This window comes from Ovis aries, chromosome 2, assembly GCF_016772045.2.
Source record: "Ovis aries strain OAR_USU_Benz2616 breed Rambouillet chromosome 2, ARS-UI_Ramb_v3.0, whole genome shotgun sequence".
Classification (NCBI taxonomy): Eukaryota; Metazoa; Chordata; class Mammalia; order Artiodactyla; family Bovidae; genus Ovis; species Ovis aries.
This window is the reverse complement of record NC_056055.1, coordinates 86989959-87005355: the sequence shown is the minus strand read 5'-3', so window position 1 is coordinate 87005355 and position 15397 is coordinate 86989959. Positions and strand designations below refer to the sequence as shown.

General features: G+C 40.6%; 1 protein-coding gene across 4 annotated transcripts in view; it reads right to left on the bottom strand.

The window, feature by feature from the left end:
* The window catches only part of ADAMTSL1 (ADAMTS like 1), a 1118714-nt gene that overhangs the window by 495610 nt on the left and 607707 nt on the right, over positions 1-15397 (bottom strand). For 2 of the 4 annotated variants that reach the window (XM_004004390.5, XM_060409520.1), the window contains exon 1: positions 978-1180. The exons of the other annotated variants lie outside the window; for them this stretch is intronic. In XM_004004390.5, the coding sequence (XP_004004439.1) occupies positions 978-1040 (63 nt within the window). In that variant the 5' untranslated portion in view covers positions 1041-1180. Of the gene's footprint in view, positions 1-977; positions 1181-15397 lie in introns of those variants that run through there. 4 annotated transcript variants of the gene reach the window in all.

The window sequence follows — 15397 nt, the reverse complement described above, 5'->3', positions numbered from 1 at the left end:
TGGTGTGTTACAATTTCCCCCTTTTCCCTTCTTGCCTGGTTACCTTCTGAGGAAGGGCTGGCTCTCCAGAAATGTGACAGGGAGAGCTACAATCACGTTTGTTTGGACTCGGTGTGTGCAAATTTTGGAACCAAACCTTCAGATGAGGTTTACAAAGCTGCCTGCCCAGAACACTCTGGTTTAAAAAAATGTGCATTGCTATTAATATTTTGAGTGTAGATTTTTTTTGGACAGTAAAGGTTCATTTTCTGCCCATAAAACCAAGTATGAGTCAGAACGGAACATTTACTTCTAGTCAAAAATGCAGTGTGTGCTGACGTTCCAGAGCAGAGCATCTTATCACTGTGACTATGGAAAGCAGCCGAAACTAAAGTCAGCATTTTCTTCTTCAAAAGAAGATCTGAGATCAAAGACCATAATCCTCAATTCATAAATACTAGCATTAACTTGTATCCATAGATGACTTGCCATAATTATGAACTATAATCTGGGTTGGCCACAGAGAGGCTTTCATTCCCTCTTTTACCTGGTTCCTTAGCACATGTGCACAGAGGAAGGAGGACTCATAACAGGCAGTGGGAGAAAGCCTCTCACAGCCCATCCTTCAAAAAAATTACAGGAACACCACAGTGAATGAGTTGGATTTCAGGACGTCTGTTACCTAAATTCCAAGCATGCACACCACCATTTATACAGCCCTCAGAACACAAACTCCATGCAGTAGATCTCAAAGTTTAAGTCTCAGTATCCTATATACCTCTAGCTATTCCCACACAGTCTTGTAGACTTTATTTTGTTTGGAAAGTTGGGGTTAGCTTTCTGCAAAAAGTTTTTATTTTTTTAAAGCCATGAAAATTACTTTACCTGGCATTTGAAGAGAAAGATACAGTCACACACACTCACACACGTCCACACCACCCCAACAGCACCCAGACTAAATGCCCACGAAGGATGTATTGAAACGAAAAGGCATTTACCAGGAGCAGGAAAGCCAGCAAGAGGAACGGTGTGCCAGGAGATGCCCGACGGCAGCATTCCATGCTTGGATTCTTGCCGGAATCCGAATCGGACACTGAATAAGCTGCAAAATGCTCCTCTGCTTGCTGTCACATCCAGGACTGGTGCTTACACTCCAGCCCTGCCTATCAGCTTCCATCAGACCCGCTCATATTTCCTGACCAAGGGGTGGGTGGGTGGGTGGATGGGTGGGGGGTAAGCTGAATGGAATCTCTCTCGGAGCAGGCAGCCAGCCAATCAGGCTCCTGCTAATCAGACATGCTGAATAACAAAGCCGAGGGGACAGAGAAAGTGTAACAGTGCGAGCAAGAAGGGGTGGGTGGGGGGGGCGCCGGGGAGGGGGGAAAGGGTGAAAAAGAAAGGAGCGCGGAGGAGCCCGAGGCAGAGCCAGGAGAGAAATGCAAAAGATGCAGACTTGCGATAGATGAAGCAGAGCCCGGTGCTCTTAACTAACTTGGTTAGTTTGTGAGATACTCTAAGATACGTTTGTTTCTATTTGCTATTTGCCTGTGAGGGTGCCTGTGCTTTGTAAAGTACAGTAGCTCCCTGTGACTCTGTATTGTCCCATTCAGGAGAGAAACTTAATCCCTGTCAATGTATAACATATGCCATAAAGGGAAAGAATCACAGACAAAAACTGACTTAATGTGCCCTTTAAACGTGTTCTGTACAACTGCTTTATGCCTCTTCCATAAAGTTCCTCTTTATTTCCCTCCTTGACTTGGACTGTATAAAATTTGGAAAGGTCCTTACTAAGCCTAAACAGAGGCATGTTACTTTGTGTAGTCATGACTTGATGTGAAGAAGATGAAGAAGGGGGAAAAAAATCAGCAGGTTACTTCTTTGTAAAGTGACAATTTAAAGTAGCCCAGGTTTACTAAAGCTCAAGGCACAAGTGGGCATTTAGATTCCCTGTTTAAAAAGAAGCCCTTAACAAAGACTCTGACATGTGTGGAGCTGAAATTCGGGTTGAGAAACAGCCTGGTTTTGACACTGTGCCAGCTCTCAACTATCTGCTTTAGCAGGGGGAGAGAAAGAAAGGGTGAATTAAATCCTCAATTAATCCCAAAACTTTTAAGCAACAGTTTCAGCCTTTTCCTTATCCATGTCCTTTATCGGAGCCACTATAATGTAGCAGAGAGGGCTGAAGGGAGTTTCACCTCCTCTTCCTTCTACTGTTCTAGGAGTGTTGGGCGAGGAGGTGACCTTTCCTGTCCACTGAAGCCCTGGAGGAAGTGCTGATGACTGCTGACATGATGACAGGGCAGGCCAGCAACAGCAAAGAGAAGGTCAGGAAGTTTCTGGGCTGGTGAAACCAACAAGAAGAAAGGTTGAATCCTAATAGAGGGGGATTTTATTACAGTTTTAGAAAAGTGTCAGATGTCAAACAAGGACTCCTTTCACCTTATCTGTTAAGGAAATCATTGAATTTTTGAAAGAATGAAATAGCAAACTTGACCTTACATTTCCATAGGTGTGTCACCAGGAAGTTCTTCCAGTGTAGATCTCCTGATAGTCCTGATAGAAATATAGGTGGTGGAGGTAGAAGACTTTTAGAATAGATGTTCTTTCCTTTCATTAGTAAAAAAATACTGATAAGAGGCATCAAACACACAAATATGGAAAATCTGATCAAGCTATAATAGGCATGTGATTACAGGCAGGTCTTCTTCTATACATACCTGTAGTGTTGCTTTTCACAAAGGTGGAGAAAAGCATAATTCAGATTACTTATTTCATATGGAATATCAATGAAAGACAGAAGAGCTTTAAAAAACCCCATTGTCAACCTATTAGGAAAGTCAGGGCATACAAGGATCCATCACAGGAAAATGGATAGTATGAGTCCACAACAAAGAGGTCTATTCTTGAAGTATGCTTTTCCCATTCAGAAAGATTAGTTTTACAAATCTCTCAAAAACTAGCTAATGCTCAGAAGCTAAAGAGTATTCACAAAGAGATGTAAAAATTCTTGACTGGCATTATCTGAAATCCTCATCATATTAAAGATGGCTTGATTGAAATAAACATTCGCTCATAAAGCTGTGTGATGGTATCTCTCTTTTATGCGTTGGAGCTTTCTGCTATAGGTGTTTTTTTCTATCAGTGTCACGCCTTAAAGAGATTCAGCTCATTCTAAAAAATGGAATATTCTATCTAATATTACTTCCTCCCTTTCTACACATAAACATAACTCATCAGGAAGATCAAAAGGGAAGAATAGGTGGTGGGAAAAGGAAGATTAGCAAGAATGATTAGGATAAAATACCATTTGTAGAACAGATTTTAAAAATTGCCATGGTCAACGGATAGTCAGTAGCCACTTGTATGCTAGTCTAGATTCCTTTGTGCTTTAGAAATAAATGCTGGTTAGATATTTTGAGTCAGAGATTTCTGCCTGAGAGTTTTGATGAACATGTCAATGTCTGGCAAGATGGTCACAATAAAGTCACTGAATAGTATGATTATTTTTAATTTAAGCCCTCAGTCATTTGTTGAAATCCCTGAGGATCCCTGCCACAAAGTATCATGATTCTGGTCCCTTTGTGAGTACATTTCCTTTCCCACCGTGGCTGCTCAGAGAAAATAGGAAAAGCAAACATACAGTCAAGCATTATACCCTGCAGGACAAACAACCGGCTAACTATAATTTCAGAAAAAGAACAAAATCAAGTTGGGTTAGGGTGATTAGGTTTTGGGGGTGAGGTCATTCTGATAATTAATAAAGTTGATGTGCTATCTTCAAAGTTTAAAAAAATGATTTTATACTCAAAATCTCATTTGACTTTTTAAAAAATACAAATTTACTTATTTTAATTGGAGGCTAATTACTTTACAATATTGTATTGGTTTGCTATACATTGACATGAATCCGCCACAGGTGTACATAAGTTCCCCATCCTGAACCCCTCTCCAACCTCCCTCCCCATACCGTTCCTCTGAGTCATCCCAGTGCACCAGCCCCAAGCATCCTGTATCATGCATCAAACCTGGACTGGAGATTCATTTCACATATATTATACATGTTTCAATGCCATTCTCCCAAATCATCCCACCCTCTCCCTCTCCCACAGAATCCAAAAGACTGTTCTATACATCTGTGTCTCTTTTGCTGTCTCACATAGGGGTTATTGTTACCATCTTTCAAAATTCCATATATATGCATTATTATACTGTATTGGTGTTTTTCTTTCTGGCTTACTTCACTCTGTATAATCGGCTCCAGTTTCATCCATCTCCTTAGAACTGATTCAAATATATTCTTTTTAATGGCTGAGTAATACTCCATCGTGTGTATGTACTACAGCTTTCTTATCCATTCGTCTACTGATGGACATCTAGGTTGTTTCCATGTCCTGGCTATATAACAGTGCTGCAATGAACATTGGGGAACATGTGTCTCTTTCAATTCTAGTTTCCTCAGTGTGTATGCCCAGAAGTGAGATTGCTGAGTCTTATGGCAGTTCTATTTCCAGTTTTTTAAGGAATCTCTACACTGTTCTCCATAGTGGCTGTACTAGTTTGCATTCCCCTCAACAGTGTAAGAGGGTTCCCTTTTCTCCACACCCTCTCCAGCATTTATTGCCTGTAGACTTTTGGATAGCAGCCACTCTGACTGGTGTGAAATGGTACCTCATTGTGGTTTTTATTTGAGTTTCTCTGATAATAAGTGATATTGAGCATCTTTTCATGTGTTTGTTAGCCATCTGTATGTCTTCTTTGGAGAAATATCTGTTTAGTTCTTCAGCCCATTTTCTGATTGGGTCATTTATTTTTCTGGAATTGAGCTGCAGGAGTTGCTTATATATTTTTGAAATTCTTTGTCAGTTGCTTCATTTGCTATTATTTTCTCCCATTCTGAAGGCTGTCTTTTCACCTTGCTTTTAGTTTCCTTTGTTGTGCAGAAGCTTCTAATTTTAATTAGGTCCCATTTGTTTAATTTTGCTTTTATTTCCAATATTCTGGGAAGTGGATCATAGAGGATCCTGCTGTGATTTATGTTGGAGAGTGTTTTTCCTATGTTTTCCTCTAGGAGTTTTATAGTTTCTGGTCTTACGTTTAGATCTTTAATCCATTTTGAGTTTATTTTTGTGTATGGTGTTAGAAAGTGTTCTAGTTTCATTCTTTTACTAGTGGTGATCAGTTTTCCCAGCACCACTTGTTAACAAGATTGTCTTTTCTCCATTGTATATGCTTGCCTCCTTTGTCAAAGATAAGGTGTCCAGAGGTGCGTGGATTTGTCTCTGGGCTTTCTGTTTTGTTCCATTGATCTATATTTCTGTCTTTGTGCCAGTACCATACTGTCTTGATGGCTGTGGCTTTGTAGAAGAGCTTGGAGTCAGGCAGGTTGATTCCTCCAGTTCCATTCTTCTTTCTCAAGATTGCTTTGACTATTCAAGGTTTTTTATATTTCCATACAAATTGTGAAATTATTTGTTCTAGATCTGTGAAAAATACCATTGGTAGCCTGATAGGGATTGCATTGAATCTATAGATTACTTTGGGTAGTATACTCAATTTTCGCTATATTGATTCTTCCAATCCACAAACATGGTATATTTCTCCATCTACTAGCGTCTTCTTTGATTTCTTTCACCAGTGTTTTATAGTTTTCTATATATAGGTCTTTAGTTTCTTTAGGTAGATATACTCCAAGTATTCTATTCTTTTCATTGCAATGGTGAATGGAAGTGTTTCCTTAATTTCTCTTTCTATTTTCTCATTATTAGTGTACAGGAATGCAAGGGATTTCTGTGTGTTGATTTTATATCCTGCAACTTTACTATATTCATTGATTAGCTCTAGTAATTTTCTGGTGGAGTCTTTAGGGTTTTCTATGTAGAGGATCATGTCATCTGCAGTGAGAGTTTTACTTCTTCTTTCCAATCTGGATTCCTTTTATTTCTTTTTCTGCTCTGATTGCTGTGGCTAAAACTTCCAAAACTATGTTGAATAGTAGCGGTGAAAGTGGGCATCTTTGTCTTGTTCCTGACTTTAGGGGAAATGCTTTCAATTTTTCACCATTGAGGATAATGCTGCTGTGGGCTTGTCATAGATAGCTTTTATTATGCTGAGGTATGTTCCTTCTATTCCTGCTTTCTGGAGAGTTTTTATCATAAATGGATGTGAAAGGCTTTCTCTGCATCTATTAAGATAACCATATGGCTTTTATTTTTAAATTTGTTAATGTGGTGTATTACATTGATAGATTTGTGGATATTGAAGAATCCTTGCATCCCTGGGATAAAGCCCACTTTGTCATGATGTATGATCTTTTAAATGTATTGTTGGATTCTGATTGCTAGAATTTTGTTAAGGATTTTTGCATCTATGTTCATCAGTGATATTGGCCTGTAGTTTTCTTTTTTTGTGGCATCTTTGTCAGGTTTTGGTATTAGGGTGATGGTGGTCTCATAGAATGAGTTTGGAAGTTTACCTTCCTCTGCAATTTTCTGGAACAGTTTAAGTAGGATAGGTGTTAGCTCTTCTCTAAATTTTTGGTAGAATTCAGCTGCGAAGCTGTCTGGACCTGGGCTTTTGTTTGCTGGAAGATTTCTGATTACAGTTTCAATTTCTGTGCTTGTGATGGGTCTGTTAAGATTTTCTATTTCTTCCTGGTTCAGTTTTGGAAAGTTGTACTTTTCTAAGAATTTGTCCATTTCTTCCAAGTTGTCCATTTTATTGGCATATAATTGCTGATAGTAGTCTCTTATGATCCTTTGTATTTCTGTGTTGTCTATTGTGATGTCTATTGTGATCTCTCCATTTTCATTTCTAATTTTATTGATTTGAGTTTTCTCCCTTTGTTTCTTGATGGCTAATGGTTTGTCAATTTTATTTATCCTCTCAAGGAACCAGCTTTTGGCTTAGTTGATTTTTTGCTATGGTCTCTTTTGTTTCTTTTACATGTATTTCTGCCCTAATTTTTTAGATTTCTTTCCTTCCACTAACCCTGGGGTTCTTCATTTCTTGCTTTTCTAGTTGCTTTAGGTGTAGAGTTAGGTTATTTATTTGACTTTTTTCTTGTTTCTTGAGGTATGCCTGTATTGCTAGGAACTTTCCCCTTAGCACTGCTTTTACAGTGTCCCACAGGTTTTGGGTTGTTGTGTTTTCATTTTCATTCATTTCTATGCATATTTTGATTTTTTTAAAAATTTATTCTGTGATTTGTTGGCTATTCAGCAGCATGTTGTTCAGCCTCTATATGTTGGAATTTTTAGTAGTTTTTCTCCTATAATTGAGATCTAATCTTACTGCATTGTGGTCAGAAAAGATGCTTGGAACGATTTCAATTTTTTTGAATCTACGAAGACTAGATTTATGGCCCAGAATGTGATCTATCCTGGAGAAGGTTCTGTGTGCACTTGAGAAAAAGGTGAAGTTCATTGTTTGGGGGTGAAATGTCCTATAGATATCAATTAGGTCCAACTGGTCTATTGTATCATTTAAAGTTTGTGTTTCTTTGTTAATTTTCTGTTTAGTTGATCTGTCCATAGGTGTGAGTGGGGTATTAAAGTCTCCCACTATTATTTTGTTATTGTTAATTTCCCCTTTCATACTTGTTAGCATTTGTCTGACATATTGCGGTGCTCCTATGTTGGGTGCATATATATTTATAATTGTTATATCTTCTTCTTGGATTGATCCTTTGATCATTATGTAGTGTCCTTCTTTGTCTCTTTTCACAGCCTTTGTTTTAAAGTCTATTTTATCGGATATGAGAACTGCTACTCCTGCTTTCTTTTGGTCTCTTATTTGCATGGATTATCTTTTTCCAGCCCTTCACTTTCAATCTGTATGTGTCCCTTCTTTCGAGGTGGGTCTCTTGTAGACAACATATATAGGGGTCTTGTTTTTGTATCCATTCAGCCAGTCTTTGTCTTTTGGTTGGGGCATTTAACCCATTTATGTTTAAGGTAATTATTGATAAGTATGATCCCATTGCCATTTACTTTATTGTTTTGGGTTTGGGTTTATACACCCTTTTGTGTTTCCTGTCTAGAGAGTATCCTTTAGCATTTGTTGGAGAGCTGGTTTGGTGGTGCTGAATTCTCTGAGCTTTTGCTTGTCTGTAAAGTTTTTGATTTCTCCTTCATATTTGAATGAGATCCTTGCTGGGTGTAGTAATCTGGGCTGTAGGTTATTTTCTTTCATCACTTTAAGTATGTTCTGCCATTCCCTCCTTGCCTGGAGAGTTTCTATTGAAGGATCAGCCGTTATCCTTATGGGAATCCCCTTGTGTGTTATTTGTTGTCTTTCCCTTGCTGCTTTTAATATTTGTTCTTTGTGTTTGATCTTTGTTAATTTGAATAATATGTCTCTTGGGGTGTTTCGCCTTGGGTTCATCCTGTTTGGAACTCTCTGGGTTTCTTGGACTTGGGTGATTATTTCCTTCCCCATTTTAGGGAAGTTTTCAACTATTATCTCCTCAAGTATTTTCTCATGGTCTTTCTTTTTGTCTTCTTCCTCTGGGACTCCTATGATTCGAATATTGGGATGTTTAACATTGTCCCAGAGGTCTCTGAGATTGTCCTCATTTCTTTTAATTCATTTTTCTTTTTTTCCTCTCTGATTCATTTATTTCTACCATTCTATCTTCTACCTCATTTATCCTATCTTCTGCCTCAGTTATTCTACTGTTGGGTCCCTGAAGAGTGTTTTTGATCTCATTTATTGCGCTATTCATTATATATTAACTCTTTTTAATTTCTTCTTCTTCTGCTGCTGCTAAGTCGCTTCAGTCATGTCCGACTCTGTGCGATCCCATAGACGGCAGCCCACCAGGCTCCCCTGTCCCTGGGATTCTCCAGGCAAGAACACTGGAGTGGGTTGCCATTTCCTTCTCCTAGGTCCTTGTTAAACCTTTCTTGCATCTTCTTAATCCTTGTCTCCAGGCTATTTATCTGTGATTCCATTTTGTTTTCAAGATTTTGGATCATTTTCACTATCATTATTCAGAATTCTTTATCAGGTAGATTCCCTATCTCTTTCTCTTTGGTTTGGTTTGGTGGGCATTTATCCTGTTCCTTTACCTACTGGGTATTTCTCTGCCTCTTCATCTTGTTTATATTGCTGTGTTTGGGGTGGCCTTTCCATATTCTGGCAGTTTGTGGAGCTCTCTTTATTGTGGAGTTTCCTCGCTGTGGGTGGGGTTGAACAGGTGGTTTGTCAAGGTTTCCTGGTTAGGGAAGCTTGTGTGGGTGTTCTGGTGGGTGGAGCTGGATTTCTTCTTTCTGGAGTGCAATGAAGTGTCCAGTAATGAGTTATGAGATGTCAGTGGGTTTGGAGTGGCTTTGGGCAGCCTGTATATTGAAGCTCAGGGCTGTATTCCTGTGTTGCTGGAGAATTTGCATGGTATGTCTTACTCTGGAACTTGTTGGCCCTTGGGTGGTGCTTGGTTTCAGTGTAGGTATGGAGAGTGTTTAATGAGCTTCTATCGATTAATGTTCCCTGGAGTCAGGAGTTCTCTGGTGTTCTCAGGGTTTGGACTTAAGCCTCCTGCCTCTGGTTTTCAGTCTTATTCTTACAGTAGCCTCAAGACTTCTCCATCTCTCATTTCAAAGGCGGTTCCCTCTGTTTTAGCTTCTGTTTGCTGGTCTCTTCAGTGTCTAATTTCCACCCTGACACAAGGGGGCGGTGGTGGACACTTTTTTAGGCTCACTTGCTGTTAGAGGGGAGGGATGCTGTAAACAAATATCACTGGCATCTGTGGGGAGTGCTCGCGGTGTTTAAGGAGTGTGTGCTTTCCCTGTCTACACTGCTTAGGTGCTAGGTTGCTCTGCTGGGAACTGTCTGAGGCCAGCCCTAGGTTGTATGCACTTCCGAGGTCTAAGCTGCTCAGGTTCAGGCGCTAGGGTACTCCTCAGAGGCACAGACTTGGTGGGGCCTGCGTTTTGTGCCCTTCCCAGGTCCGAGCAGCTCAGGTAACCAGGTGTTTGGCGAGCATGGTCCCTGCGACCTATTGCCTCCCCTGTCCCTGCCACTTGGTTTTCTGGGTGTACAACCAGCGCACCTTCTCAGGTGGATGTTGACTCTCCAGAATCCCAAGAAGTCTTGGTTAGCAATGAAGCCTGCTTGCAGTTTGGTAGATGATGATGCCGTCTCTGGAGCTGCGATTGCCCCCTTCTGGCTCTGGCTGCCCTCGTCTGCCTGTCTCCAGCGGGGGATGGGCCGGTCCGCAGCCGGCTAGCTCTGCTCAGTCCTTTGTTCTGTGAGTGGGCCTGGTGGTGTCTTAGGTTAGGGCTTTTCCTGTGGTAGCTATCCCACAGTCTGGTTTGCTATTCCAAGTTAGTTCCCTCAGATTGCCCTCAGGGCATTCAGGCCCTGTCCTTACGTTAAGCAATGCAGCCCGTGCCTCCCGGTCCAGCCCCTGCTTGTTAGTGGCGGATGCGGGCATCTGTGCTGCTTATCCGCTGGGAGTTACCGTTGGGCATGTAATCTGTGGGGCTTAATTATTTATTTATTTTTCCTCCCAGTTATATTGCCCTCTGAGGTTCCAAGGCTTGCCACAGACTTGCCAGTGAGAGTGTTTCCTGGTGTTTGGAAACTTCTCTCTTTTTTAAGACTCCCTTCCTGGGATGGATCTCCATCCCTACCTCTTTTGTCTTTTTATCGTTTATATTTTCTCCTACCTCCTTTCGAAGACAATGGGCTGCTTTCCTGGGTGCCTGATGTCCTCTGCCGGCATTCAGAGTTGTTTCGTGGAATTTACTCAGCGTTCAAATGTTCTTTTGATGAATTTGTGGGGAAGAAAGTGGTCTCCCCATCCTATTCCTCTGCCATGTTAGGACCGCCCCCTCATTTGACTTTTTGACTCCTCACAAAATTGATTAAAACTCATCCCATTTTATATATTTGAAAATTGAGGCTCAGAAAACTTAAGTGGCTTACCTTGGGCTCCACCCATTAGAACTAGCTTTTGAACAGGGTCTTCTGACTCTAAGTCAGTTCCATTTCATATACATATCTGTAAATATATAGGTGTGCATGCTTGCATGCTTGCTAAGTTGCCTCAGTTGTGTCCGACTCTTTGCGACCCTATGGACCGGAGCCCACCAGGCTGCTCAGTCCATTTGATGCTTCAGGCAAGACTACCAGAGTGGGTTGCCATGTCTTCCTTCAAGGGATCTTCCTGACCCAGGGGTCAAACTCACGTCTCTTATGTCTCCTGCACTGTATGCAGGCATGTATGTGTGTGCATGTGTGTGTGTGTGTGTGCGCGCAGATGTCAGCAGTGGTATCCGAATGGTTAGAGATGGACATTTGCAGTGAAGGCAAAAGAACAGAAGGCAGGCTACCCAGGTTTGATGGTGGGTATATATTACCTGACAGTGGAGAGGACCTTATTTTAGTCTACAACTCCTTGGTTTCTCATCTTTGTCATTTCTAAAATCTTTCTCAGTGCTGAGGAAAATAACATAAACCCCAGGTAACTTAGATCCACACTAGCAGCAGCCTGGGAAAAGCCTCTCACGGCATCTGAGCAGGGCGTTGGCTGCGTTCCTTTTTCCTCTCCAGGTATCTAAATGAAAGCCATCTGCCAGCGTCTGAGCACCAGCAGCCGCTGCAGCAGCAGAGGCGGCGGCCCCAGCTGCTATAATACTGGTTACGGGCCCCCTGCACAATATATTAGGTGAAATGAAAGCAGAAGCAAGAGAGAGTGTCAGAGCTGTCTGAAGCATCATTCCAAATGGTATGGATTTAACAATACTTAATTTAAAAAACACCAGCTTGGACAAGAGCAAGCTGTTAACATTCAATGTGCTTTATGGCAGGAAAGAGTGAGCTCAACTCTCGGAATTTCTCCCCCTGGGGAAAGTGCCTTACAGTGCTCACTCTGGAGCCACCTGTCTCTCCCTGAGCCTGGGCCTCCTCCTTTGGCCCTCTAGTTGCAGTGACTGTTGTCAAGATAGGGCAGGGGATCTTCTGGAAAGAACTCAGGGGTGGGAAGTGATGGTGAGCTCTGTAGAGCCTCATCTCTCCCCTTGAAGGAGGTGGTTATGGCAGTGCCCAAGTCTTACTGTCTTCATGGGCATGTGTCAAAGTGGTTTGATTCCCCTGGCTAGATCTGAAGATTAAAGGAAAGAAAAAACATGGGGATGCGTTACAAAAATTAAAATGGAGGAAGTCTTGTTCAGGCTTCGTAAGCAGGAGAGCCTCTGACCTGCTTCTCATTTGCCTAGGCACTGCCTGGGTTCCACATCTGTCTGTAAGCACAGCAAGGCAAGTGGCACCTTAGATAAGAAAAGGAGTGGGTCTTGGAATTCTTGAATCCCTGGAGGTCTGACCAATGCCCCACCCCCCTTCCCTGGAGGTCACAAAAACCTGTGACTCACAAGGTGAAACAAACAACACTGTAAAAATTAAAAAAAAAAAACCACAACAACCCAGAGCTATGTTTTTGTGCACAAACTGATGATGTCAGTTCATGGCCTGGGAGTATAAGCGAGAGCCCCCAAAACTGCAATTTGAAGTCTCACCTGTGGGGTGGACACACTGCCCAGCATCTTTTCCCAACTGGGACTCCCAAATGCTGCTAACAGGGGACCATCCTAGTACTTTTTAAGTCTGGGTGTTGGTCCGTCCAATTTGGTGATGTATGTATATGCTGTTCCTTTTCTCTATTGTTTCTATTTCTCTTGTTTTAAAGACTGTTTATTGAAATTAAGTCAAATAATCCTCTATTAAATATTGAAATTGTTTATTGTGTGTGACAAGTAGTTGTTACACACAATTTGCTAATGAATTCTTTGAACCTAAAATCAAAGTAAATGAGATAAAGCTACCAGAAGCCAACTGCTAGTCTCAGAGGGTAGAACTAGATTTGAGCAGAAATGTGTATGATTCACTTAATATCCATTTAACATCCAAGCAACTGGAGCATTTGCCACCATTTTCAAATCACCTTTGATATGTGACTTAATGTGACATGAACAGAAATGTTATCAGGTAGAAAATGAATACTATCCTCAATTTATATATGGGGAAACTGGTACCCCTCATGATAAGTGGATTCATCACCGTTACCTATTTGTAGGTGGAAAATTAGAATTATAGCTAAGGTGGTTTGACTTTTCCTTAGATAATTTTCTGAGAAGTTGATGATGAAAATAGTTACATTTACTGAGAGCCCCCATGTGCCAGGCACATGCCAAATATTTTTTATTTATGATTTCATATAATCCTCAGAACAACTATATGAATAGGTACACATTACCCTCATATGGATGTTATTTCTGGTAGATTAGCCATCAAAATTCATCAACCAATGCCTTCTGGAAGTGCAGAGGCCTAAAACTTAGAGACTATATTTCTCAGACTCAAGATCTGAACCCAGGTCATCTGTGTCTATGGTCACTACACAGCACTGCCATTTTGCAGGCAAAGGACCACAGGGATTCAGAGAAGGGAGAGGTTATTACAAGTTTCAGGACTCAGTGAGGAGTAAGTATCCAAATGGAAAAAAATGGAAACTGAAAAAGACCTTGAGATATAAGGAGACTTTCAGGGATGCAAAGAAAAATGGCTTTGCAAGTGAGGGGAACTAAGTAAATGGAGACAAAGCAGGAACACATGAGACCCAGACTTAACTCACTCTGATCCACTATTTTAGGCTGCTTATAGCGGAAAGATATATTTTTAAAATTGTTTGTTCCATAGTCTCAGATCTCATACTTAGTGATCTCTCCCTTCAAAATGTCAAGCACTGCATGTTACAGATGAAAGGAATGCAACAAAATTTAAAATTTTATTTGACTCATCTCTAGCTTCCTGAAGCACTAGAAGCCTCTGCTTACATCTCTACAAGACTTAATTCAGGACTTCTCACACTGCAGGGACATGGCTGGAGTCTGTTGTGGCCAGTAGCAGAGAATTCAAGTGGCTGCTTGGTGGAGGGGAAAGAATCCAGATTTTTGAACCAGGCAGTCTCAGCTGTCCTAGTCCCTACAGAAGCACTCTAAGGAAATAAAAGTTTTGTTATTGTTTGGTTTTTATTCTGAGCTATTAGATGAGACTACAGCTCTAGACTGCAGGGCTCTTGTGGGCGTGGAGAGAGGGGTTTGCAGAGTCTGGCTCAGAGCTTGGCACTAAACAGGAAATCAATAAATTTTTACCATATTCAGTGCTATGTATCTAACTGTCCATTGTACATACCTTTTTTTTCAGATTTTATTTTACTTTACAATACTGTATTGGTTTTGCCATGTACATATCTTTCAAATATTCTGTGTGCTTGAAAATTCTAATAAAATTCTGGGATAAAATCATTCTATTTGAGGACATTCTCCCCCTTGAAAATACAAATAAACACACAAGCAAGCAAACTGATTAACAGAGCACTGAACTGCATTGGGAGGATAGAATTGTTGATCACTTTCAAACTGGTGGTTCTTGATCTTCCTTTATGTACATTGCTGGGGTTCACGTCATGGATCTCAGAGACTTGCAACTGAATTAGTTTCAAAAAACACACACTAAGGTCCTACTGTGTGCAAGGCATGATAAATAGAGAATTCTAGCAACAAAATGTCTTTTGTAGCCTTTTTAACAAAAGGAGATACCAGTTTAATCTTCAAGATTTGAATTATGGTTGCAATATTCACATATTAAACCCAAGTGTAATATATAAATCCAAGGTCCTTGATTCTTAGTTCAGTACTATTTCCATGACATCATCCTCTGCAGATAAAATAATTATCCCAGAGCCAGACAATAAGGTGAAGGGGTGTGAACAGATTTATAGTCAATATAGAGAAAGCAGGGTTAAAATGCAAAAGCCAAATTCCTCAGCATGGCATTCAAGGACCTCCCTGATCTGCTTCCTGTCCCAGGATAATAGAAACTCATGTTCCAGCCCAATTGAAATACCTGCTTTACTCCAGTTCTCCAAATCCTCCCGCTTCTGTACATTTGTTCATTCTGCCCCTTTTGCCTAGAAGTTCCTTCTTCTCACCTCTGCTTCCCTAAAAATCCTTTTTATTCCTAAAGGTGTAGACAATGTCAGCTCTCTGTAAAGTTAATACAGACATTAATCAACATTATGCTTTGTTTAAAGATAAAATAGCAGGAAAAAATAAAAACAAGAGGAAGAAAAGCAAGCAGAGAAATTACAAAAGAAAAGAAAATATAGTCTCCAAACATCAAGAGAACATGTAGGTGACATGACATTTGAAATAAAATTTGAACTTCAGAACAGCAGTTAAACCATGGAAAATCATAGAACTCTTCTTCTAAAATAGATCATTGTGTAACCTTCCATTTTTTTTTTCTGTTACAGGCTGGTTATATTTGCTAACACTAGCTAGATGAACAGTTTCTCTGTTAAGTTACAAAGCTTATCTCTTATCAGAAATATGATAAATACTGTCAAAGGCATAGT